We start from the raw sequence: 10,881 nt of genomic DNA, 5'->3' as shown, positions 1-10,881 counted from the left end.
CCATGTTAGCCCATGGCAGCCCCCGACCCCCGAATGCCTCTCTTCCCTGCTTTCGCCAATCCCGTTTTTCCTGCTCACTTTCAAGATCCAGCCCCAGTCCGGCTGCAGATCTTTCCCAGCCTTCAGCCGCCATCCGGCTCCGTTTCCTCAATCTCCACATCCAGCCTGTCCTGGATCCACATCCAGCCTGTCCGGGGCTGTGGCTGTTGCATGTGCATCTATGTCCTCCTAGAGGACAGAGAGGCTTTCTCACTCCCCAGCACCCTGTTGCAAACACAGTTGGTGCTCACTTCGAACAGCTGCTTTCTGTGTTGAGCGCTCTCAGCCTGCAAGGCACAGGATGACACTTGTTGAACAAAACGCGTCCTCAACAAAATGCGTCCTCAACATAATCCCTTTTTCTTCCTGCTCTAGGAGAGGACTCTGGAAATTGGGATGGTTCTGAAAAGCCTCTGGGGGTTGGGATGCAAAGAGATAAGCCTGTTTCACCTCCACCTGTCTCTCTCAGGCTCCCTCCCCCTCAGCCTCCAGGGTCCCCTGCAGCAGTTTCCTGCCCCCTCTGCCCCCACCTCCCTGCCAAACATTCCTCATGTCCTGGCTGTGGTCGTTGTGGTCGCTGCCAGGTCCCTCTTCAGCCCTCTGATTCTCTAGTCCTGCTGGCTGTTCTCTTAACCCTGATGTTAATATTTTTGCCTTTCATCGCATCTCCCCCTCTTCATGTCGGCTAATGATTATTCAGGGAATTAACCAGCTGTCCTTATCCGAAATCTGTAAGTTCTCTTTAGGGCAAAGGTCATGGAGTGATCTCATGATCATATGACTACTGCCAATACCTCACCCCCTCTGCTGTCCTGGTCCTAACACTCTCAAAAGTCAGTTGTGTGCCTTGCCTCTGGCTCACTTGAACAGAGAGACCTGAGTGGAAAGGTAAGCCTCCTGTCTTTGTTTTAGATGGGCAGCGGCCGAGAGTTTCTACCTGCTCACTACTAACTTTCCTCCTGTTGCTACTGACTTTCTCCCTGAGCCCTCGCTTGCCCTTGTCTGTACAGTGAAGGCTGGGACTGGGCCGTAGGACTGGGGCCGTAGGTCTGTTATGAGGATTGGGATTCTTGCTGGTTAGGTCCAGGTGGGGTACTCAGGCTGAGTAGGGAATAATAACTCCTGCTTTGCTCACAGATTTCATCCTGATGGCTGACTCTAAACCACTCTGCTCCCCTGATGGGGACCCCGTGGCCGCAGAAGCCTTGCTCCGGGATGTGTTTGGGATTGTTGTGGATGAGGTCATTCGGAAAGGGACCAGCGCTTCAGAGAAGGTGGGTCCTTTTCCCCTCCTTCTCCCGTGCATCCCACCTGGCTCAGAGCTGTCCTCCTCCCACCAGGCTTCTCCCCAGAGTTCATCACTGTCTCACTGTGTGCCTCAGGGATTCTATACTGGGTCACACTGTCTTTACCCTTGTTCATGAGTTGCTTTGGAAATATTCCCGACTCGTTTTCAGTGCAAGTTGAGATGTGGCTCGGGCAGCCCATCGGTGGAGTGTCCACAAGCCCCCCAGAATCCCCTGCTTCTCTTGCTAGGTCTGCGAGTGGAAGGAGCCGGAGGAGCTGAAACAGCTTCTGGATCTGGAGTTGCGCAGCCAGGGCGAGGCGTCGGAGCAGATCCTGGAGCGGTGCCGGGCGGTGATCCGCTATAGCGTGAAGACCTGTGGGTCCTGGGCTGTGGCGGGAGGAGCGGCCGGAGTTGTTTGCTCCTCAGCTCCACTCTGAGCTCCCCACCCCCTTCTCCAGGTCACCCGCGCTTCTTCAACCAGCTCTTCTCAGGGTTGGATCCCCATGCTCTGGCCGGGCGCATTGTTACTGAGAGCCTCAACACCAGCCAGTGAGTCTTCCCGAGGCCCCTTCTGCCACCTTACAAAGGCTTGGGTTTGGGGGAGACATACCCCTGGGGGAAGGGGGAGAATGGTGCTGCTCCCCACCCCTGCCCCCTGCTTTCTGGCATCTCTGCTGGCAGTTTTCCTCCTTGTACCCTTTGGGCTCCCTTTCTCCCAGCTTTCTCATGCCTGCTGACCCCAGTTTTACCTCGTTCTTGCTTCCCTGGCTCTTTGTCACCAGCTCATTCCTCCCTTGGACCTTTCCTACTCCTCTGAGAGTCTGCCCTGGCCAGCCCTCCCTCCCCTTTTCTCTTCTCATCCCTCTCTCTCCTGGCAGGTATACTTATGAAATCGCCCCCGTGTTCGTACTCATGGAAGAAGAGGTGCTGAAGAAACTCCGTGCCCTGGTGGGCTGGAGCTCTGGGGATGGGGTCTTCTGCCCTGGTATGTGAGAAGGAAGGGGCCTCTCTCTGGCCCTTCGGAGGGTTCCTCCTCCGCCACTATTCTCTTGCTCTGTGCTGACTCCTCTTTGTTTCCTCTCCAGCTGGGCTCAGGCCAAACCAGAGAGAAGCTGCCCAGTCTTCTGTATCCTCATGTTTGCCAAACAGTGCATGGGTTCAACACTCCCATGCCTGCTCTGGGGAGGGAAGGCACTGTCCTGGGTCAGCCCAGGATGTGGAGGGGAGCAGTCAGGGGGCCCCGCAGACACTGGGGCTGTCCTGTGTTGTCAGCGTGCCATTTGCAGAGCCCTGGGAGCCCATCTCTCGTGCTTCTCTGATCCGTTCTCCTGGGTGGAGAGGTCAGGGGAAGTAAGCTCCAGTTTTGACCCACTGCTCCTCCCTCTTGCCACCCTCCCTGTGACAGGTGGCTCCATCTCCAACATGTATGCTGTGAACCTGGCCCGCTATCAGCGCTACCCGGATTGCAAGCAGAGGGGCCTCCGGGGACTGCCGCCCCTGGCGCTCTTCACATCAAAGGAGGTGGGAAGAGGCTCAGACCTACCTTGGGCTCCTGATTCTAATCTTGAGCCACCCAGAGTGGGCCTGCCCAGACCCATCTCTTCTGGGGCCAGCCTGTCCCCAGGCACAGGTGCTTCCTTCTAGTCAAGGGGCTGAGTAAAGTCTTCCGTTCACCTTGCTTTCCGTCTGAAGGTAGCAAAGGGACAATGAGTGCAGCGGACATCGTCCACACCCTTTCTACTCAGAGACCGGCAGAATTAGGATCATCTGGGAGCTTGTCAGAAATGCGGGATCTCAGGGGCGCCTGGGTGGCTCAGTCGGTTGAGTGTCCAACTTCGGCCCAGGTCATGATCTCACGGTTTGTGGGTTCGAGCCCTGCATCGGGCTCTGTGCTGACAGCTAGCTCAGAGCCTGGAGCCTGTTTCAGATTCTGTGTCTCCCTCTCTCTCTGCCCCTCCCCTGCTCACGCTGCCTCTGTCTCTCTCAGAAGAAACAAACAAGCAAACAAAAAAAGAAATGCAGGATCTCAGGCCCCAGCGCAGACATGCAGAATCTGAATCGGCTTTTGAGCCAGATGCCCTGGTGATCTGTAGGCACACGAACGTTTGAGAGCTCCGGTCTACGGGGTCTCACCTCCTGCAGGTCACACACCGCCCAGTCTCTGTTCCCCATCCTCCCTGCCCTCCTGCCCCCAGCCTAATCTGCCCTCTGCCTTTCTCCGCAGTGTCATTACTCCGTTAAGAAGGGAGCTGCTTTTCTGGGACTTGGCACCGACAGTGTCCGAATAGTCAAGACAGATGAGAGGTGAAGGTCCTTCTGTTCACATGAGACCCAGCCTGGCACAGTGTACCTTCCTGCTGCCAGAAGTTCTGGCCTCAGGGCCATGCCCCGAGTGGGCTTTTCTCCCCTCCGTTCCTACAGAATTGCCATTTCTGTCTACCGGTGTCTCTTGCCCTGTCCCCTGAGATCTGTTTACCCCCCTAGGGAAATAGTCAACATTGTGGCCTCTGTGTAACGAACCCCACATTACCCTGTTCTCAACAGGTCTGCTTCCTAGCTAAGAAAACCTAATACTTCTTTACCCACTCAGTTTTCTTTTCCAGAGGGAAAATGATTCCTGAGGATCTGGAGAGGCAGATCAGTCTGGCTGAGGCTGAGGTGAGTGAGCGAGGGGCGCTGGGACGGTGGAGCAGAACCGCTTGGTCTTTTCTTGGAGGGTTCTCTGGGCTCTTCCCTCTTCTTGACCTCTGTTCCCAACTCTCCCATGGGCTAAAGTGATCGGTGGGAAGCCTCAGGAGCGAGGGCACTCTGTGCTGCTCTCAGGGACTTTGCTGAGACCTGTAGGCAGGACCGGACCCCAAGACACAGGAGCAGGCCTGAGTCACTGAGTGGAGTTCCAAGGCGGCACCAGAAGGAAGATGTTGGGGGCCTAAGTGTAGCGTGGAAGGTTTCTGCGAGCTGGGAGACTCTGTGCAGGGAGAAGCTCAGAAGACCTGGTGGCCAGTGATGTGGCCTGTGCCGGCTTTGAGCTGTGGGAAATATGGAGGCCCCAGCACTCCCCACCGCACTGGAGGCCCGTGTGAATCACTGCGGCCGCCTTGGGGGGCGTTTTGGCACTTTCTATACATTTTTCTTTTTGTATTTGGAGGGATTTTTAATTTTGTTTTTGTTGGTTTTCTATTCTAATAACTATGCAGTGATGTCACTTTGTGATGGAATTTCCTTAAGAATTAATGACGTTGAGTATCTTTTAATGTGCTTCTTTGCTATCTTTATAGCTTCTTGGTAAGTTGAATGTTCAAACGCTTTGCCCATGCATGTGCATATACATATACATATATATATTTTTTAAATATTTATTTTTGAGAAAGAGACAGAGACAGAGTGTGAGGGGGGAGGGGCAGAGAGAGAGGGAGACACAATTAAAAGCAGGCTCCAGGCTCTGACCGGTCAGCACAGAGCCTGAGGTGGGGCTTGAACCCACGAACCGTGAAATCATGACCTGAGCCGAAGTCAGACACTCAACCAACTGAGCCACCCAGATGCCCTGTATATATATATATTTTAATTGAAGTATAGTTGACACACAATGTTCCATTCATTTTAAGTGTACGGCATAGTGATTTGACAAGTTTGTGTTATGCTGTGCTCACCACAAGTGTAGCTACCATCTGTCACTGTACAACGTTATTGCAGTATCATTGACTATATTCCCTATGCTCTACCTTTTGGCACTATCTCTACAAATTTTATTTTATTTTTTATTAAAAAATTTTAAATATTTATTGTTGAGAGAGAGAGAGACCAGTGCAAGTGGGGGAGGGGCAGAGAGAGGGGGAGATACAGAATCTGAAGCAGGCTCTAGGCTCTGAGCTGTCAGCACAGAGCCCGATGTGGGGCTCAAACCCACGGACCATGAGATCATGACCTGAGTCGAAGTCATATGCTCAACCAACTGAGCCACCCAGGTGCCTCTATCTCTACAAATTTTAAATATATCTCTCCACTGATTCAGAGTCCTACTGCTAGGGTTTATTCTGTTAATCATCATCACAAGTGCTTAGAATTCTGTACACCAGAGTAAAGTGTAAAATTAAAAAAATGTTTTTAATGTCCTTCAGTAGATAAAATTATGGCATATCTGTGTATTTCAGTTTCTTCCTTTGTGTGATGAGCATGATATAGAACTTACTGCATAGGTAAATGCACTTGGAATAGTGAAGCACTATATAAATATTAGTTGCCATTATTGTTTTTATTGTTATTTTTGGAGTATTGCATAGCTATTTAAAGGAATAATGTGGGAATGTATATTCTAACATGAAAATACCACCACTATATATTTAAGTAGACATAGGTAAAGGATATATAGCAAGTTACAGTATGGAATGGACACTTTGAACCTATGGTTATTTAGAATAATATATACTTATTGATATATGGATGTTACCTCTGACTAGCAGTATGATCAACAATTAGAATAGTAGAGTACTACTTTTATTGTATAAACTGGTGTTTTTTGTTTTTGTTTCTGATATTAACTATATTGAGATACAATTCACATGGCATACACTTGACCCACTTACAGTGTGCAATTCAGTGGTTTTTAACAGAGTTGTGCAACCATCACTACAATAGATACTAGAACATTTTCATCACCCTAAAAAGAAACCTCTCCCCCTTTAACCATCAATCCCCAATTTCCCCCAAACCTGCCACTAGGCAACAGTAAGCTACTTTGTGTCTCTATGGATTTGCCTACTCTGGATTTTTCCTATAAGTGGACTCACACTCTGCATGGTCCTTTGTGATAACCTTCTTTGACTCAGCACACTGTCTTCAAGTTCATGCTTGTTGTGGCGTGTGTTAGCACTTCATTCTTTGTATTGCTGGATAACATTCCATTGTATGGATAGACCACACGTCACTTATCTGTTCCTCAGTGATGGACACTTGGGTTGTTTCCACTTCTTAGCTAGTATGAGTAATACCGCTCTGAACATTTGTGTACAAGTTTTTGTGTGGACATATGTTTACATTTCTCCAGGTTACAGGTTACATACCGGGGTCAGAATTGCCCAGTCATACGGTAACTCTGTATTTAACTTTTGAAGAGCTGCCAGATGGTTTTTTAAAGTGGCTGCACCAGTTTGTAGTCCTCCCAGCACTGAGTGAGCATTCCAGTTTCTCCACATCCTCACCAACACTTGTTATTTCTCTCTCCCCACCCCCCAGTTTGTTTATTTATTTAAATTGATAGTGTTTTATTACTTTAAGGTGTACAACATACTGAGTCAACAATTCTGTACGTTATTCAGTGCTGACCACAGTAAGTGCAGTCACCATCTGTCATCATGCATTATTACAATATTATTGACTATATTCCCGACGCTGTGCTTTCACCTCCATGACTTCTTTATTTTGTATCTGGAAGTTTGTACTTCTTAATCCCCTTTATCCATTTCACCCATCCTTCTACCCACCTTCCTTCTGGCAACCAGCAGTTTGTTTTCTGTATTTAAGAGTTCCTCCAGGGACGCCTGGGTGGCTCAGTCAGGTTAAGTGTCTGACTTCAGTTCAGGTCATGATCTCATGGTCAGTGAGTGCTGACAGCTCAGAGCCTGCTTCCAATTCTGTGTCTCCCTCTCTCTCTGCTCCTCCCCTGCTCATGCTCTGGCTCTCTATCTCTCATAACAATGAATAAACGTTAAAAAAAAAAAAAAAGGAGTCCCCCCCCCCCCCTTTCTCCATTTGTTTTGGGTTTTTTTTTTTTAGATCCCACATATAAGTGAATCATATGGTATTTGTCTTTTCTGACTTATTTCACTTACCATAATGGACCCTCTAGGTCCATGCACATTGTTGCAAATGGCAAGATCTCATTTTTTTTTATGGCTGTACAGTATTCTATGATATATATATCATGTATATAATTTTTTTTAATTCTAGCCTTTCTGACAGGTATGAGGTGATATCTCATTGTGGTTTTGATTTGCATTTCCCTGATTATTTATGATATTGAGCATCTTTTCATGTGCCTGTTGGCCATCTGTATGTCTTCTTTGAAAAAAAATGTCCACTTGATTTAATTTAATTTAATTTAATTATGATTGTGTTTATTTATTTGGTTTTATTCTATTTTTTTTAAAGAGAGACAGTGTGCAAGTGCACGTGGTCCACACTTAGTGCAGAGCCCAATGTGGGATCGATCCCACGGCCTTGGGATCATGACCTGAGCCAAAATCAACAGTCAACCCTTAGCTGACTGAGCCACTCAGGCTCCCCTATGATTTTATTTTTAAGTGATCTCTACACCCAATGTGGGGCTTGAACTTCTAACCCCTAGATCAAGAGTCGCATGCTCTACTGACTCAGCCAGCCAGGTGCCCCCTCTGCCCATTAAAAAAAAAGTTTTTAAAATGTTTATTATTATTATTATTATTATTATTTTTTTTTTTTTGAGAGAGAGAAGGAAAGAGAGAGAGAACCCTAAGGAAGCTCTGCGCTGACAGCAGTGAGTCCACTGTGGGGCTCAACCCATGAACCACGAGATCATCACCTAAGTCAGACATTCAACTAACTGAGCCACCCAGGCGCCCCTGCCCGTTATTTAATTGGTTCATTTGTTTGTTTTTTAATTTCTCTTTTTGATTTTAGTGGGTGTGAAGTGTTATCTCCCTGTGGTTTTGATTTGCGTTTCTCTGATGACTAATGATGTTGAGCATCTTGCCATATACTTATTGGCCATTTGTAGAACTTCTTTGGAGAGGTATCTATTTGGATCCTTTGCTCCGATTTTAATTGGGTTGTCTTCTGTTTTTCAGTTGTAAGCGTTCTTCATCTGTTCTAGATAGAAGTCACTTATCAGATATGTGACTTGCAAATATCTTCTTCCATTTTGTGGGTTGTCTTGTCACCTCCTTGATGGTGTCTTCTGAAGCCAAAAGTTTTAGATTTTGATGAGGTCCAATTTATCTAATTTTTTCTTTGTTGCTTGTGCTTTTGGTATCATATATACGAAAGCTTTGTCTAACCCAAGCCCATGAAATGTTATTCCTATATTTTTATCTAAAAGTTATATATATATATATTTTTTTTGTTTTGTTTTGTTTTTATTTATTTTGACCCACCCTGAGTTTTATGTTTTTTTAAGTTAAAAAAAACTTTTTTGTAATGTTTATTTATTTTTGAAAAAGAGATCGCTTCTCGGCCTTTTGGCTAAGATCAAGTGTATTTTTGAAAAAGAGAGAGAGCATGCAGGTGGGGAAAGGGCAGAGAGAGAGGGAGACACAGAATCTGAAGGGAGCTCCAGGCTCAGAGCTGTCAGCATAGAGCCTGACGTGGGGCTCAAACTCAGGAATGGTGAGATCATGACCTGAGCCAAGGTCGAATGCTTACCGACTGAGCCATCCAGGCACCCCAGTTTTTTTTTTTTAAGTAAGTTCTACACTCAGTGTGGGACTTGAACTCATGACCTTGAGATCAAGAGATGCATGCTCTACTGGCTGAGCCATCCAGGCAACCCAAGAGTTTTATATTTTTACCTTTTACATTTAGTTCTATAATCTATTATGAGTTAATTTTTATATATAACAATTTCTTTTGCATGTGGATAGTCAGTTGTTCCAGCACCATTTATTGACAAGAATATTCTTTCCCCAATGAAGTATCTTGACATCCCTGATGAAAATCAGTTGACCATAAATGTGAAGTGGTATTTCTGGATTCTCAGCTCTGTTCCATTGATATGCACATCTATACTGTAGAACACATTGCCTTGACTGACGTGGCTTTGTAGTAAGTTTTGAAATCAAAAAGTGTGAGCCTTCCAACTTTGTTCTTTTTCCAGATGGTTTTACCTATTCTGGGTCCCTTAAATTTCCATATGCATTTTAGGATCAGCTTGTCAGTTTCTGCTAAGAAGCCAACTGGGATTTTGATAGGGATTGTGTTCAATTGGTAGATCCATGAACATGGGGTATCTTTCCATTTAGACCTACATTGGCTTCTTTCAACAATATTTGGTAGTTTTCAGAGTATATGTTTTGCACCGCTTTTTAAAATTTATTCCTAAGTATTTAGTCCCCTTAGTATTATAAATGAAATTGCTTTCTTAATTCTATCTTTTGATTGTTCATTGCTAACATATAGAAATACAGTTGGCTTTTTAATATTGATCTTATATCCTGAAAACTTGCTGAATTCATATATTAATAGTTTTTTTAGTGGATTCCTTAGGACTTTCTAGATACAGTATTATGTTATTTGTAAGTAGAGATAGTTTTGCTTTTTTCCTTTCTAATCTGGATGCTTTTTATTTTACTTTCTTACCCAGTTGCCCCACTAGACCCTCAGTATAATGTTGAATAAAAGTGGGGAGAGTGGACATCCTTGTCTTGTTCTTGATTGTGGGGGGAAGGCTTTCAGTCTCGAGTACAGTGTTAGTTGGGGTTTTTGTTGTTGTTGTTGTTGTTGTTTGTTTGTTTTTTTGTAGCTGCCCTCTATTAGGTTGAGAACATTCTCATCAACTCCTAGTTTGTTGAGTAGTTTTATCAAACAGGAGTGTTGGATTTTGTCATGTTTTTCTGTGTTTATTGAAATGTGTCTTTTCCCTTTATTTTGTTAATAAGTATGTTACATTAATTGATTTTGGGATGCTAAATTGAACTTGCACTCCTGGGACAAGTCAATTTTGTCATAATATATAATTTTTTATAAATTGCTGATTTTTAAAAATTTTTAAATTTATTTTTGGGAGAGAGTGCATGGGAGGGGCAGAGAGAGAGGAAGACTGAGGATCCAAAGCAGGCTCTATGCTGATGGTAAAGAGTCTAATGTGGGGCTTGAACTGATGAATCGTGAGATCCTGACCTGAAATCAAGAGTCAGGAGCCTAACTGACTAAGCCACCCAGGCACCCCTTATATGTTGCTGATTTTGATTAGCTGGTGTTTTGTGTCTATATTCAAAGAGATAGCATCTGTAGTTTTCTTGTGATGTTTTATCTGGTTTCGATAACAGGGTAATATAGGATGAATCCAGAAGTATTCCTCTTCTGTTTTTTAGAATTTTTTTTGTGGAGAACTGGTATCAATTCTTTTTCAGATGTTTTATAGAATTCATCAGTGAAGCCATATAGGCCTGGGCTTTTCTTTGTGGTTTTTTTTTTTTTAAATAAAAATCCAATTTCTTCACAATCGTTGGTAGTGTTAGAATTTTTTAAATAACATTTTGATCTTCTAGTAAGACAATAACATTTTTTGAAAGCATACGAACTTTGGAAATAGACCAGCAGATAGACCTAGGATTGAATTCTATCTCTGGAGTTTCAACCTGGGGGTAAATTTCTTAATATATCTGAATCTCAGTGTCCTTATCTGCAAATTAAGGAAGATAGTATCATTTTGTAAGGTTGAAACGTCCAGGTCAGGCATGCCCTGAGAGTTTCGAGATGGCCTCATCACCAGGCTCTGGGTAGCTTTTTTTTCTTAATGTTTATTTATTTTTGGGAGAGAGAGCGAGAGAGCAAGAAAGCACAAGTGGGGGGGGGGTGAG

The 10,881-nt window shown here is 45.1% G+C and overlaps 1 protein-coding gene across 1 annotated transcript in view; it reads left to right on the top strand.

Moving 5' to 3' along the window:
- The first annotated feature begins 1,176 nt into the window (after positions 1-1,176).
- The window catches only part of CSAD (cysteine sulfinic acid decarboxylase), a 13,691-nt gene continuing 3,986 nt past the window's right edge, over positions 1,177-10,881 (top strand). The window contains exons 1-7 of the mRNA XM_077753469.1: positions 1,177-1,313; positions 1,576-1,702; positions 1,786-1,876; positions 2,206-2,312; positions 2,733-2,848; positions 3,552-3,631; positions 3,931-3,985. Coding sequence (XP_077609595.1) covers positions 1,188-1,313; positions 1,576-1,702; positions 1,786-1,876; positions 2,206-2,312; positions 2,733-2,848; positions 3,552-3,631; positions 3,931-3,985 — 702 coding nt within the window. The 5' untranslated portion in view covers positions 1,177-1,187. The remainder of the gene's footprint in view (positions 1,314-1,575; positions 1,703-1,785; positions 1,877-2,205; positions 2,313-2,732; positions 2,849-3,551; positions 3,632-3,930; positions 3,986-10,881) is intronic.

This window comes from Crocuta crocuta, unplaced genomic scaffold, assembly GCF_008692635.1.
Source record: "Crocuta crocuta isolate KB4526 unplaced genomic scaffold, BGI_CrCroc_1.0 scaffold30, whole genome shotgun sequence".
NCBI classification, from domain to species: Eukaryota; Metazoa; Chordata; class Mammalia; order Carnivora; family Hyaenidae; genus Crocuta; species Crocuta crocuta.
The sequence above is the reverse complement of the archived record's forward strand: the minus strand, read 5'-3'. Positions and strand labels throughout refer to the sequence as shown.